We start from the raw sequence: 16,140 nt of genomic DNA, 5'->3' as shown, positions 1-16,140 counted from the left end.
ATACTGAAGGCTCGGAGGAGCAGTGGAGCGGCTCACGAGGGTCACAGGACGGGGTGTCTCGACATTGAACTGCCTGCGGTATCCATTGGATCACCTGCGGTTGAAGCGATGGACTTCAAGAAAATGGCCACAGAGGCAGTGCATGCACAGATTGACGCAATGGACTTCAAGAAAATGGCCACAGAGTCCTATCTGCGTATGCGCTGCCTCTGTGGCCATTTTCTTGAAGTCCATCTCGTTAACCATGGGCAATTCAATGGAGCCTAAAGTCAAAACAATGGCACCCGCCACCAAGACACCCAGTCCTGTGACCCTCCTGAGTCGCTCCACTGCAGTGACACCCCCACAGATCAACGATGCCCGCCTCCGCCGCGACACCCCCGAACCCGCTGTATCGCTGACCCTTCTGAGCCAAAACTCTCCCTCCTCTGAGCATCGCTGACCCTTCATCCTGTGACCTTCCTGAGCTGCTCCACCACCGCCGCTCCTTCCTGGCGAGCATTAGGATTAAGACGCACTATGATTGTAACACGGACCCTCATTTTAACATTACAAGTATTTTTTCCTATTTTCCTCCCCTAAATTTGAGGTGGGTCTTATAAAACAAAAAATATGGTACATTATCAGCACCACATAGCCTCCTTTATACATTAAGAGCCCCATATAGCCTCCTAAATACATAAGCCCAACAGAGCTTCCTAAATATGGCATGAATCCTCACATAGCCCTCTCTATACATTATGAGCCCCACTTAGCCTCCTACAGTATATACATTATGAGCCCCACATAACCTCCTATATATAGTATCTGTCTCATTATTACTAATTATACCTTTTATAAATTTAGCAGGCACAATATAATAGACACATCATACAATTGTTTAGAATACTTTATTCATCATTTTTTATCACGTTTGATTTTTACATAATTCAATAAATATTCTTCATGCACAATTATTGGAAGTAGAAAAATGATGAATTCTGTGTTCTGCTTGCTAATAAATACACACTAAACAACATATATATATATTGTCAGCTATCACGCTACTCTGTTATTTTTCTGCACCAGTTAAACATGCCCATATTGTGTGGTTTTTCTTCCATCACTACATCTTTTATCATCTTAACCCAGTAGGAGCACACGATCACGCGCTGTCCCGACATTGTGGAGATACATCTTTAATATCTTGCCTAAATTGTGTGCAAAATGACTCTTACTAATTTTCTCTTTTAAGATATACAGTATGACACTATTGTAACAGTATGTAAAATACAGGTGGCAAACTGCCGTATACAATGTAGCACTATGATGTGAGAAACACCTCTATTTCTTTATCTTCATGTTATATAGTAGTCCCTAGGCCCTTCTTGGGGTCTCTTTTCTTTCTTCCCATATCTTATGCTTAGTATTTTATTGTATCTATATTGAACTAATAAATATATCTTTTTTTTTTACATCCTTCCCTGTGTAATTTATCAGTTTAAGAAAATGTAATTTCTTTGTAAAACATTTTCCCATTCTCAGTGTGAAAATTGCTTTTCCTATATGTGTATTGTTTGATCCATAACAAGAGTTGATTTACAAGAACAACAATCCCCACATTTTGGACATGAAAACTGCTTCTCTCCTGTGTGAATTCTCAGATGTGAATCAAGATTTAATTTCTTGGTAAAACCTTTCCCACATTCTGGACATGAAAAGGGCTTCTCCCCTGTGTGAGTACTTGTATGTTTAACAAGAGCTCTTTTGCAAGTAAAACACTTCCCACATTCGTGACATGAAAATGGCTTCTCCCCTGTGTGAGTTCTCAGATGTACAGTAAGATTTTCTTTTGTGGTAAAACACTTCCCACATTCGTGACATGAAAATGGCTTCTCCCCTGTGTGACTTCTTTGATGTACAGTAAGATTTGCTTTCGTGGTAAAACATTTATAACATTCAGAACATGAAAATGGCTTCACCCCTGTGTGAGTTATTATATGTTTAGCCAGATCTCCTTTGCAAGTAAAACATTTCCCACATTCTGGACATGAAAATGGTTTCTCCCCTGTGTGACTTCTCTGATGTGAAGAAAAATTAGCTTTCTTGTTAAAACATTTCCCACATTCTGAACAAGAAAATGGCTTCTCCCCTGTGTGAATTTTCTTATGTGCAACAAGATTTGTTTTGCATGTAAAATATTTCCCACATTCTAGACATGAAAATGGCTTCTCCCCTGTGTGAATTCTCAGATGCTCAGTAAGGTTTCCTTTTTTGGTAAAACCTTTCCCACATTCTGAACATGAAAATGGTTTCTCCCCTGTGTGAGTGCATTTATGTTTAACAACTTCTCCTTTGTAAGTAAAACATTTTTCACACTCGTCACAGGAAAATGGTTTCTCACCTGTGTGAAGTTTCTGGTGTACAGTAAGATTTCCTTTCTTGGTAAAATATTTCCCACATTCTAAACATGAAAATGGTTTCTCCCCTGTGTGAGTTCTTTTATGTTTAACAAGATCTCCTTTGCAAGTAAAACATTTCCCACATTCTTGACATGAAAATGGCTTTTCTCCTGTGTGAATTCTCTGATGTATAGTAAGACTTGTTTTATTGACAAAACATTTCCCACATTCTGGACATGAAAATGGTTTCTCCCCTGTGTGACTTCTCTGATGTGAAGAAAAATTAGCTTTCTTGTTAAAACATTTCCCACATTCTGAACAAGAATATGGCTTCTCCCCTGTGTGAGTTTTCTTATGTGCAACAAGATTTGTTTTGCATGTAAAATATTCTCCACATTCTAGACATGAAAATGGCTTCTCCCCTGTGTGAATTCTCAGATGTTCAGTAAGGTTTCCTTTTTTGGTAAAACATTTCCCACATTCTGAACATGAAAATGGTTTCTCCCCTGTGTGAGTGCTTTTATGTTTAACAAGATCTCCTTTGTAAGTAAAACATTTTTCACACTCGTCACAGGAAAATGGTTTCTCACCTGTGTGACGTTTCTGGTGTACAGTAAGATTTCCTTTCTTGGTAAAATATTTCCCACATTCTAAACATGAAAATGGTTTCTCCCCTGTGTGAGTTCTTTTATGTTTAACAAGATCTCCTTTGCAAGTAAAACATTTCCCACATTCTTGACATGAAAATGGCTTTTCTCCTGTGTGAATTCTCTGATGTATAGTAAGACTTGTTTTATTGACAAAACATTTCCCACATTCTGAACATGATAATGATTTCTCCCCTGTATGAGCTTTTTGATGTTCAGCATCTCTTTTGTTATCTTTATTTTGCTTAACAATCTGGAATAAATCAGAAGATAAAACCTGTTGATAAGGAATAGATGATAGATTTTTGTGATGAAGAACTGGTGGTATATCTGGAATTATGTCATGCTCTCCATACATATATGGTGTGATACCATAATCAGCTGCTTCACAATCAGTAAATGTCAGATATCTCTCTGATGCACAGTCATCTGCCAAGACAAAAAAAAATATATATTTTTCATAAATTTTTCCTTATGAAACAAATTGTATTAAAAATCAATTACTAGCTAACTTGAATACAAGGACTAATATATTATGATATTAAGCCAAAAGTTTGTAATCTTTTAATTCTTAATTTATCTTCTAATGCTAGATTTTTCATAGATTTATGTTTCATTGTGCTTGTCACCAAATTTTTCTAATGAAATGATCAGTGGTGAATCATAAAGAGTTCTGTAAGTCAGTTCTACTAGGTGGTGTCCATCTCATACACTCCCTGACAGCTACATGAACTATAGGACAGAACAAGTCAAAGCTGAGGAGCCATATGGCTGTGTATAAAGAAGCCATGACTCTACAACAGGTGTAGTAAAGCTGGTGTAGTATTTGTAATTTTGTATGTATTTTCACTGGAAAAAATAAGGAGCAAAGAAAAATAAAAGGAGAATAAGTGAAACATTGGCTTTTAACACGTATATGGGAGCACTGGGACACCTAAAAAATTAATTTGGAACAATGTCGCTATCCTGTCATGGTTGCCGGTCTTTGAGTTATCACCTAGCTGAAGCTACATACAATTTTGCCTATGTTCCATACAGAAAACATTGGCCATTTCTACATCAAAAGGAGGGGACAACGTATGTGGTCTCCAAAACTTCGTACACGCTTGATTGGCCACTCTGTTTTTGACAGCTGTTTGTTTAGACAACTGTCTCAAATATATAACTATGAGTGCTGCTACTTGGTTCTGATCCAGTTTGTTATCTGACCCTGCTTCTGGATACTCTCCAATCCCTCTATACACTTGCTGCTAATCTCCAGTCAGAATTCTATGTTGCTTGCAATTCTGGAACTTGAAGTCTAAATCTGTTTGGGCATCAAAGGGCAAGTACAAGGGATCTCAATGGTGATTGGTTTCACCCTGACGAAGCTCACTTTGCTGGTAAGCATAATCCTAACCTGACATTATTGTTAAAATAAACAGTATTATCCTAACAATATAACTTGCAGATACTGATGAAACGTCTACAACCTATGGTCGATCAAGTTCATTGAATGTCTCGACTAAAGTGTGAATTGGCCAAACAAATTCAACCTTCAGAAGTATCCCTTAATGCTGATGTGATTCCTGAACTCAAGATAAACATACCAGATTGGTTTTCTGGAGATTGCAGGAATTTTTGCTCTGTAAATGCTCTGCCCTCAAACCTGTGATTCTGAATAATAACATGCTAGACCAGAACTGGGCAAAGTGCGGCCCGTGGGCCACATCCAACCCCCCTTGTTTGTATTTTGTAAATCCACTTTTAGTTTTCAACACTGCCTGAATCCTCCTGGTCCTGCTCTCCATCTGATTCAAACAGGTCTCTGTCGAAATCTGATTCCAGGTCTTTTCTACATGTTCCTAGTGTTGGTGTATACTGGTCGGCTCTCTTGGGGATGTATACAGCTTTTTCTTCAACTTTACCCACAAGTATTGGATTTGGTTGAGGTCTGGGTACTATGGTGACCAAACCAGCACTTCTACTTCATTGTCATTGAACCATTTCTTCACTAATCTCGTCGTATGCTTCGGGTCATTGTCCTGCTGGAACACTATGTTGTCCTCTTCATACCCATAGTACTTGAGTGTACGAAGTAACTCTACTTGTAGGATACTCACATATAGCTCAGCAATGAGACCACCATCCATCCTGGTCAATTATTCATCATCAATATCATTAGGCTACCTTCACTGAACTTGACAGTTCAGTCATTTTCTCGATCAATTTCCCCCTTTTTCCCTTGTTTCTTCCAGACCCATTTGCTACTATCAGAGCCATCTATTGACTATTGTCTCAAACCTGAAGTATTACCAGGATAAGGCTCTATACTCCGCCTGAGGTAGCTTTCACCCAGTAGATATCTGCTTTCTGTATCTCTGACCTGAAGGCTTCTCTCTGCTTCCTGCATCTTCTACCAGGACTACATGTACCCAAATCAACAGCAAAACAGATTTATGGAACATGGTGCACCAAATGTTTTATCATCATCTGCCCTAAGTTGCCACCCATCAGTAAAAGCAGACACATCCCATGACAAGCCAGGATCAGTCCCACCTGGATTGTGTCTTCTCTCGAAGACATATCTTGAAATCTGACTATGAACTTCTACGTAACAAAATTGGATCAGTGGCAGGATTTGGCCACGTTTGCCATCAGACTACTGCCTTGCACAGCCTCCAATGTAATATTATAGACCATTTTGTTCAATACTGTTCTGCTACGGAGATGAAACCCTGCCCTGCATGGGGTAAATCTAATAAAAACTCCCAATAAAGGGATAATTATTGGACAACTAAAATGAGCCATTGCTTTTTCTCTTAATGTCCTTCTGTAAGGGATGCTTACCCTGCACAGAGAAAGAAAAAAAAAAAAAAGTACCAGCTGCCTTCAAAAAAATATAATTTTTCATGGCTAAAATTAGGCCGTGCTTCTTCATTTTGCATACTGTTCTCTTCCTTGTAGAAAATTACTGTACACTAGTACAAAAAAAAAAATGAAAAACACACTGCTGCGAGGATCATAGTGAGAGGCACCATTTGCCACACATAACACTCTGGACCTGCTACAGGTATCAGGAATGAAGGAAATTGATGGTATACTCAAATTAGGACCAGAGCGCTGTATATGACAAATACTGCTCACACGATGATCTTCACTGCTCTAGGCTCTCCACCCTGCGATCTTCTCCTCTCCCAGCTCTGTAATGACAGGAAGCAACAGAGATGAAGAGTTCTCAGTGCGGTCAAGTTAAAATGACCTGTTTTGACATTCTCTGTGGATTTTGTTTTTTCCCTCTTCTGTGATGCTGCCTTCCGAATATTGGGTGGTGTCATACAGAGGAAAAAAAATAACATCTCCTGTCCCACAGAGGAATTACTGATAACACTGTTGACTGAAGGAGAAATTTGCATACTGGGCACTCTAAACTTATCTGTGCAATACAGTGGAGAAAAAAATTCAGTCCCTTTGCTCCTTTTTAGTGTTATATACAGTTTAAACAAAAAAATATTATGAAAGGTCCTCTTTAATTGCCTACAGATTGGTGGATGCCCAGGTCCTGAGATCTTCACCAACTGCTTAATAGACTGCTGAGAACTGTGTAGCTTGTAAGGCAGAGACACAAAACAGTACAAAATCCAACACATAATCGTACCAACCAGTGAGTAATAAATATAGAGACCACTACTCACCTGGGCGGTCATCTGTAGGAATTTCCACTTTATACCAATCATCGTCCTTCACATAAGTCTCTATAGTATTAATATGGGTCAGATCTTCCCCCTGAAACAAATATTGTAAAAGTCACAGACAGATGGAGAAGTCACATCTATGATCAGCTCTAATCCTGCCATCTCCACCGCTCTCATTACACAAGTATAAACATATAATACTGGAGGATAAAACAAGACTGAGCACAAGACCTTCACAGCCATCTACACATCATAGGGAGATTTCATGGCACCTTCTCTCCATCTACCTGATGATCCTGAGGAACATCAGGATCTTCTTGTTTACAGTCCTGTGGGAGAAGAGGATAGGGACATCTCTCTGGTGTTGTCCTCTTACTGGATAGAACTGGAGGAGACACATACAGGGACTAAATTCATTCCTTACATACAGATAATTATAGGCCGTGTTTATTTAGTCCTGTCTATTACCTGGTGATGTGAGGGGCTGGGGAACCTCCATCACGAGGTCCTTGTACAGATCTTTGTGACCTTCTAAATACTCCCACTCCTCCATGGAGAAATAGACGGTGACGTCCTGACACCTTATAGGAACCTGCCACATACAATGATACCGTCACCCCCCGATCCCTTCATAGCATTACTGTATAATGTCCAAACATTCCCAGCAGTGTCACCTCTCCAGTCAGCAGCTCAATCATCTTGTAGGTGAGTTCTAGGATCTTCTGGTCATTGATGTCCTCATGTATCGGGGGGTGAGGTGGAGGCCCCGTGATTGGGCTCAGGGGTCTTCCCCATCCCTCAGATACAGAGGCCTGACAGCGCTCACTAGAGGTCTTCTTCACTACTGTGTAATCCTGGTTATGGAGAGACACAGTAATAAATCTCACTCCAGACATTTCCAGAGTCCTCACCTCTCCAGTTCTGTCCATCTGTTATTCCCATAGATAAGAATGATGTAATGTGACGTCATCAGAATCTCTCACCTCTCCAGTAAGCCGGAAGAGGATCTCTAGGGTGAGGTGTAATATCCTCTCCGCCATTTTGACCCGGTCACTATCCATCCTTGACTGGTGAAACAGGAAAATGCTCTTATACAGATCTATGATTTTGTAGGGACCTGAATGGGAAGAATATGAGCATGGGTAAAAGCATAATGAATCCCACAAAATAATATGATTACTGAAGAGTTTATATCCAATCACTGACCACAAAATTGATACTAACATGAATGGCACGTGACTATTATAAGTTTTCACCAGTTTTTTTTGTTTTGATTTGTTCTTTAATTGTTCACTGTTGCGGCAGTGGTTTGCGTCTCCAATATTTTTGGCTGAAACATCAACTGCACTTTTTTAATGTCACAAAATATGTCACATATGTACCATAGTCTACACCCAAGCTTTTTATATATCCCAGTTATTTTGGTGCTAATATTTTCCTTAATGAGAATACTTGTTCTGCTCAAAATTCATGAACCACTTGCACCATTTTGAATAAATTAGTGAAAAAACTAATAAATACAAGGCAAAAAAATAAAAAGTTACCTAAGTTTACAGAGCTTGTAATACCATCAGACCGGATGTGACTGAAGTCCTGTCATAAATACTTAGTGAAGGGAAAATCTTTTAGTTTTCTACTTAAATTCCTTCTCTCCCAGTGATGTTATTATCATTATTATTTATGTCCTTCAGCTTGATCTCAAGACTCGGCAACTTAAGGGCACTTTACACACAGCGACATCGCTAATGATTTCGCTGGTGAAAGCACTCGCCCCCGTTGGTTGTGCGTCACGGGCAAATCGTTGTCCGTGCCGCACAACATCGCTAAGAACGGTCACACGTACTTACCTCCCTAGCGACGTCGCTGTGGCCGGCGAACCGCCTCCTTTCTAAGGGGGTGGTTCATGCGGCGTCACAGCGACATCACTAAGCGGCCGCCCAATAGAAGCGGAGGGGCGGAGATGAGCGGGCGGAACATCCCGCCACCTCCTATTTTCCTCATTGCCGGCGGCCGCAGGTACGGTGATGTTCCTCGTTCCTGCGGTGTCACACATAGCGATGTGTGCTGCCGCAGGAACGACGAACAACCTGCAACAGCAACAATATTTGGGAATAGACCGACGCGTCAACAATAAGGTTAGTCATTTTGATCGTTAATGGTCGTTCGTGCATTTCACACGCAACGACATCGCTAACGAGGCCGGATGTACGTCACGAATTCCGTGACCCCAACGACATCTCGTTAGCGATGTCGTATCGTGTAAAGCGGCCTTTAGTGGCTGAAAGCTCTATAAGAAGATCGATCTTGTACAAGCCTAGATATGTCCACCTGGGTCTTCTCTATAGAATAAAGCCATTTGGTTACCGGTTTTCCTTTTCACTTTGTTCCTTCTCTTCTTCCAACAATGATCTGCTCCTCCAATGATTGCACTCTTCGTATGATGTGTCCAAAGTAGGGGAGTTGTAGATTGGTGATCCTTCCTTCGAGTGACATGTCTAGATTGATTTGTTCAAAAATTGATTTGTTTGTTCCTCTTGCCATCTATGGTAATGATAACTTCCTTCACCAGAACATTTTGAAGGTGTTGATTCTTCTGTCTTGTTTCTTGATCATCCAGGTTTTGAAACATAGGTTTCTACAGAAAAGACCAAACTATGTATGAGCTATGTCTCATCACCAGCAAGTGTTCCTTGATTTGAAGACTTTGTCCAGTGACTTAATTGTTAATTTAACCATAGCTATTTTCTTATTAACTTCTAGTGTCGTTACTGCATCTTGAGTGATCATTGATCCGAGAAGGTTGAAGTCCTTTACAGCTTTCAGTTAGTCGCCATCCATCTCAAATATGTCCCGGTCGTATGTGGCAGAAGTCAACATTTTTGTCTTCATTGATGAAAGTTTGACCTTTTCATATTGATGCTCTGTAATAAGTCCTTCATTCCATCTACGCTTGTTGCTAAGCTTAGGGCTCAGGGTCACTCTTAATTGTAGAAGGGGGGTTATTTACAGGGGATGTATAGTTCATGACTCCACCCGTGGTGTGCAATAATAGGGAGTACCGCCACTGCCGTTGGGAGTACCCGGGGTGATTGAGTGGGGCAGCCAGATGATGTTACACCCCCACGGGTAGGGAAGGCCCCTGGACTCTGGATGGTGGGATGGATTGCAGGGGGAGAGCAGGCTTGCTGGTAGCAGGGGCTGGTGGGGTACTCACTCAGGAAGAAAGCAGATGCTGACAATGTTGTAAACCAAGTCTCTGGGTGCTGCTGGCCTCCTGGGGGAGCTTGTCCGGGTCCCGTTCCCCTGCAGCAAACCTGATAGTCCGGATCCTGCCTCCGTGCACAGTAATTTAGTAGTGTCCAAATGGCCCGTAAGCTTGCAGCTGTCCGGGCCCCGCTCCCTGCTATGGGTAGCAGAGGAGCGTGTTCTCAGGGGCTCACGCTTGGGATTTCAGTGGGCTGCTTTGCTTGGAAGGCGCTGTCCCCCTTGTTGCGCTAATGCCCCCGATCTCTGAGCTTCGTGGGAACAGTTCATAAAGGCCCTATCATCCTCAGGTTAATTGCCGGGTTGCTTGAAGCCTCTCCACGACCTAGGGTCCTGTACCCAGACGTGCATTCGGCCCCAGCCCGGCTATTATACTGCAGCTGCCGATCGTCCTCCTAGACTCAGCCAGGCACCCAGTCCCAATATCCCGCGACTGGGTCTCCGACTCCTCCGGGTCCAAACCACCGTCGGCAACCTAGTCGACTTCTCCCTTGGGAGCTCCAACTCCCAGCTTCCTCAAGCTCCTCACAGCTCGAAGGCTACCACAGACTGACTCGTCACCTGCCACCTCCCTGCCTGAGCCCTAGGTGGGCGGCCCTATTCCAGCTTAGCAACCCACTGGTGTGCCTGAAAGGGTGTGGTGCGAGGTGTAACTAGGATTTGTGTATGCTGATGGAGGCAGTGCTGCAAGGTGGGACCCAGAACCATGGGGGGGTTGAGTCCTGCACTGGGAGATAAAGAGCGTGCAGTACCCTGTGACGACCTGACTAGTTCAGGGGTGTCACAGTATCATCTGCGTATTTAAGATTGCTTCTGATTTGTCCACCAATTGTGATTCAATCTTTTGAAGGTCCAGCCTTCTTTAAAATAGCATCTACATATACAGTATATCGAAGAGAAATGGTGACAGGATCTTGCCTTGTCTGATGCCTCATTTTATTTTGAACCATGTCATGTCTCAGTGTTTCGTTCACTGTTGCTTCTTGATCGATGTAAAGGTTCCTGATCAGATGGTTCGGTACACCCATATCATTCATAGTATTCCAAAGTTTCTTGTGATCATTACAGTCAAAGCCTTTGTTGTAGTCAATGAATCAAAAATAGAGCTCCATGTTATATTCTTTGGCCTTTTCCATTAACCATGTAATATTAGCAATTACATCTCTTGTTCCTCTGCCTTCTCTGAATCCTGCTTGTTCCTCTGGCAGTTCTGTGTCACTGTAAGGCTGGAGACATCTTTGTAGGATCTTCAGTAGTATTATGCTGTCATGAGGTATGAGCACAACAGTCTGATAGCTTCCACTGTCTGTAGCTGTAGCATCTCCGTTCTTCGGAATAGTAATAAACACCGATCTTGACCAGTCTTTGGGCCTTTTATCAGTTGTCAATATCTGATGACACAGACGTATGACATCAGCTGCTGCTTTAGAAGACTTATTAGCTCTGTTGGAATATTATCACATCCAGGTGCTTTGTTTATTGACGAAAGCTTAAATCGCAGAAATTACTTTGTCTTTCAAGAGGTTTGGTTCATTCTCATTTATAAACTCTGTTTCTTTCGTATCACTGAGTCACCCTTGTAAAGGTGCTCCGTATATTATTTCTATCTTTCCTTGATCTGTTCTGCCTCACTTAGTTTGCTCCTTTTGGCATCTTTGAACATTCCCTCTCTTGGTTGAAGCTTTTGTTGCGTCTCTTTGATCTTTTGGAGCCTTCCTCGTCTTGTCCTCCAAATGTTCATTTTCTATCTCTGTACTTATATTTTAGTAATACAGTTTGTTATCTGCTTGAATGGCTCTTTCGTCTGTTACTGATGTTTTCTGCATTCTGCAAGTTACCTTTTGCTATTCGTTTTTCTTCAATGATCTTTAGGGTCTCTTCTATTACCCATGGGTGTGAGGGTCTCTTCTGCCTCTTATTTGTCTTTCTGGCTTCATCAGTAAAGATGATCGAACCTAAAGGGGGCTTTACACTCTGCAACATTGTTAACGATGTCGCTAGCGATGGCACCCGCCCCCGTCGATTGTGCGTCACGGGCAAATCGCTGCCCGTGGCGAACAAAATCGCTAGTACGAGACGCACATACTTAACTTCCTAACGACGTCACTGTGGCCGGCGAACAGCCTCTTGTCTAAGGGGGCGGTTTGTGCAGCGTCACAGCGATGTCATACAGAAGGCCACCAATAGAAGTGGAGGGACGGAGAGCAGCCGCGTGAAGGACACTCCCACCTCGTTGCCGGAGGACGCAGGAACGCTGTTGTTCGTCGTTCCTGGGGTGTCACACATAGCGATGTGTTCTGCCTCAGGAACGACGAACAACCTGCGTCCCAGAAGATCAACGACATTTTGAAAATGAACGACGTGTCAATGATCAACGATGTGGTGAGTATTTTTGATAGTTAGCGGTTGCTCGTACGTGTCACACGCAACGACGTCGCTAATGAGGCTGGATGTACGTCACGAAGTCCGTGACCCCAACGACATCTTGTTAGCGATGTCGTTGCGTGTAAAGCGGCCTTTAGGCTCGAAGCTCAGGCTCGGAAAATTACTTGAAAATCAGCAAGTTGAGTATTGCGCTGCGCTCGTGTGTGAGTGATGCCCTGCATTGTGCGCACTGCGGTTAATATTTGATCGACTCAAATTTGGCTTACATTCAGCGTTCTAAGATGTTCTGTTCATAGAGAATAAAAAAACTCCGCCCACCCACCTCTGGAAATGTTTTGCTTTTGGCCCATAGCAAAACATTATCAGGGGTGGGTGGGCAGTGTTTTTTTTCTATTCTCCATGAACAAAATAAATCGTACAACACTCACTGTAAGTCATATTTGAGCCGAACACACACTTCCCGCATCGCGCAGAATATGGGACCATCACTCAGACACACGAAAAGCACTATACTCACCATGGGGATTTTCACGTCAGTTTCCGAGCCCGAACCCCGAGCCTGAGGTTCGCTCATCTCTATTGGTAAGTAAGTATTCCAAAAGTGTGGTATAGTAAAATTTGTATTCTAACCCTTAACTGACTGAGCAAACCTTGACCAAAATGACCAAGCAGAATTTTTTTAAAATCTCACCAGTATTACTTAATGTCATAATAACTCTGCAATGCTTCAACAAATTTCAGTGATTCTGAAATGTTTTTGTTTTCTTTTCATGACACACTGTATTTATGTTAGTGGTAAATTTAGGTAAGCATGTTTGGCGTTTGTGAAAATATTGAATTTTTGTTAAAATGTTGAAAAAAATTGCAATTTTTAAATTTGTAATTTTTGTTCCCTTAAACCAGTTAATCATTTGAACTCATCTATGGGAGAGATGAACATTTTGAACTCACAAACTACATCACAGAATTTTATAAGTTTAGCCAGTTAAAAAGAAAAACGTAGGGTTTTTCTGATAAAACTTTACATTAGCGTCAAAGTTTTAATTTACGCAAGGGGAAATAGAAGAAAATGGACAGAACAATTTGCTATGCAATTCTTTCTGAATGTAGCGGTACATTTGTGGTTGGACACAACTGTTTGAGCACACGACACGGATCGGATGGAATGCTCCTTGGCTTTTAGAACATAGCTTCCGTTTAAATAGATTGTCGGGTTCATTACTCGAGACCCTGAGGTGCACGATCAGCAGAAACCCCACAATGACTCCATATTGGAAACTTCACTGCTTAAAAAATTCATGGAGTGGGTTGAAAAGTGTTTTGAACCCACACGTGCCTCGCGGCATTTTATAACATTGGGACGTGGAAATATAATATTTTAGTGGTAAAATGTAATCTTTTTAGTAGTTGCAAATTTGTCAGTTACACAACAGTTAGGCTATGTCCGCACGTTGCGTCGGTGTACCTGCAGTTTATTCTGCACGTTTTCCTTCCCTTGGTTTTTGACCAAATGGCTTTTGACCATTTTTTAGCGCTAAAAACGCATGCGTTTTTACCGCGTTTTTAGTGCGTTTTTAGCGCTTTTTACCTGCGTTTCTGCAGATGCGTTTTTGAGATCAAGACACTGAGAAATAAAGTTGAATTAGTCAAAAAGAATAAAAAAAGAGAAAATAAGTATAAAATTAACTTTTAATAAAATTATATGGTAAATTATCAATTTTAATGTAATAATAGTGGTTATGCACATTTTAACAGAAAAATAGCTAAAATTTATTATTTTTTTACATTTAAATTTTCGGTTATTGTGTGTGTGTAAAGGAACATTAGAATCCATTACTTTTTGGCCAGAAAAGCATGCGTTTTTGGAGCCAAAAACGCAGTTGAAAAGCAGGTAAAAAGCATGTAAAACGCAGGAATTGTGCTTTTGGTTGCGTTTTGCCATTTCTCATTGACTCCAATGTTAAGGAAACGCTGCAGAAATGGCAAAAACAACTGACATGCTGCTTCTTTTTCAGCATGGTTTTTGACCACAAATATGCAAATTAAACGCTGCAGAAAAAAAAGCAAAGTGCAGACAGGATTTCTGCTTTTCCCATAGACTTTGCTGGAAAACAAAAACGCATGCCTTTTTGCCCAAAAACGCTGCTGCCAAAAACGCTGCAGAAACGCGGTAAAAAACGCAACGTGTGAACATAGCCTTAATAAGTGAAATTGGACCCCACAATTTATTGAGCGCAGTGATGCCCTATATGTTTGGCCAAATGGCAGGGCGGAGCAGGAAGGAGCTCTTTTTGGCCTTTGGACCACAGAATTTTCAAGAATAGTTTGCTGGTGACATTTGTGGAACCCCTAAGGTGCCAAAACAGCAAAAAAAAATCCCCAAAGTGACCCCATTGTAGAAATTGCACCTCTCAATTAATCTAAGGCTGCACTGACTGTTTTGTACCATTCACATCATGCTTTTTTTTTGGAGAATTGTGAAAGCTTGTGCGTCTGGGGACAAGCACCCATTAAATTGTTAGATAGGCTCTCCCTACTATAGTAATGCCAAATATGTGGCCACTTGCTGCGATTTAGGCACAGTCGGGCTCAGAAGGAAGGGGCATTTAGATTTGTAGTGCAGATTTCATTCAATTTTATTTGGGGGGGGGACGTTGCATTCCCAGAGTATTTTTTTTACGAGCAATGTGGGACCCCCCTATAATTTTCGATGAATGACTCAATGGGCGCTGGTTTTCTGTGGAATAAATTAGAAGTTTTATTGGTAACATTTTGTGGTACATATTCGTTGTCCGATTCGTGGTTTTAGAGATTTACATGAAAAGGCTGAAGTAAGTGCTTAGTGGAGAGCGCAGGATAAAATGTCAACAGAGCCTTATTCCAATTGTCAGATGATGGACCTCAGTTGGCGCTGTGTTTGTGTGGGATAAATTAGGGGTTTTATTAGTAACATTTTGGAGTATGACATTTTTTTGTCTGATTGGTGGTTTTAGGACTTTTCATGGAAATGCTGACATAAATGCTCAGTGGAGAGTGCAGGATAAATGTCAGCAGAGCCTTATTCCAATTTGTGGGAAAATAGAATGAACAAACCAACAGCAGTAGAAGAATTTTTAAATTATGCACAGTTCACCGTGCAGTATTAGTGATAAAAGCGTTTTAGTCTCCGGGTTAGTGCAATTACAGCGATACAAGGTTTATATATTTTTATGTTTTGCTAATATCACTCTCTAAAAATACTTTTTTGTAAGAGTTCTTTTGTCGGTTTATTGTTCGAGCTGTAGCTTTTTTTTGTATTTTACGAAAAACAAAGCTATACGTTTTTGAGCAAGTTGTAATTTGGGGGGGTACTAATTTGGGGTATTTGATCGCTTTTTGGTCATTTTTCAGACACAGAAAAGCACAGACACAGTGATGACTCGTGTATTCTTCTGGTCAGTACGATTATAGCAATAAAAAAAAAAAATGTACTGAGTATTGTTTCTTTTATTTTTTGCTACTTTTACACTCTAAAAACAATATTTCACAAAAATGATTTTTTTTTTTACAATGCCATATTCTGAGAGCTGTAACTTTTTATTTGGGGGGGGGTTGAATAAGCCATATTAAGGTTTGGTTTTTGTAGGTTGATTTGGTGCTTTCATTTTTTTTACATGACTTTTTGATGACTTTTAGGCTGCATCTTTTTTTGGAGTGCATCTTTTTATTATGTGGTCACAGAAACGCAGATTTTGGCCCATAAAACGAATGATGTTTTGCCGCGTTTTTTTAAAGGAGAAACATAATATG

The 16,140-nt window shown here is 41.0% G+C and overlaps 1 protein-coding gene across 1 annotated transcript in view; it reads right to left on the bottom strand.

Moving 5' to 3' along the window:
- Nucleotides 1-1,520: 1,520 nt before the first annotated feature.
- LOC142313067 (uncharacterized) overlaps nt 1,521-16,140 on the bottom strand; it is a 99,843-nt gene continuing 85,223 nt past the window's right edge. Inside the window, 6 exon segments of the mRNA XM_075352051.1 lie at nt 1,521-3,457; nt 6,703-6,793; nt 6,990-7,087; nt 7,171-7,294; nt 7,377-7,556; nt 7,686-7,819. Coding sequence (XP_075208166.1) covers nt 1,521-3,457; nt 6,703-6,793; nt 6,990-7,087; nt 7,171-7,294; nt 7,377-7,556; nt 7,686-7,819 — 2,564 coding nt within the window.

The sequence above is a fragment of the Anomaloglossus baeobatrachus genome, chromosome 5, assembly GCF_048569485.1.
Source record: "Anomaloglossus baeobatrachus isolate aAnoBae1 chromosome 5, aAnoBae1.hap1, whole genome shotgun sequence".
In the NCBI taxonomy this organism is placed as follows: Eukaryota; Metazoa; Chordata; class Amphibia; order Anura; family Aromobatidae; genus Anomaloglossus; species Anomaloglossus baeobatrachus.
This window is presented reverse-complemented; position numbering and strand designations above follow the sequence as displayed.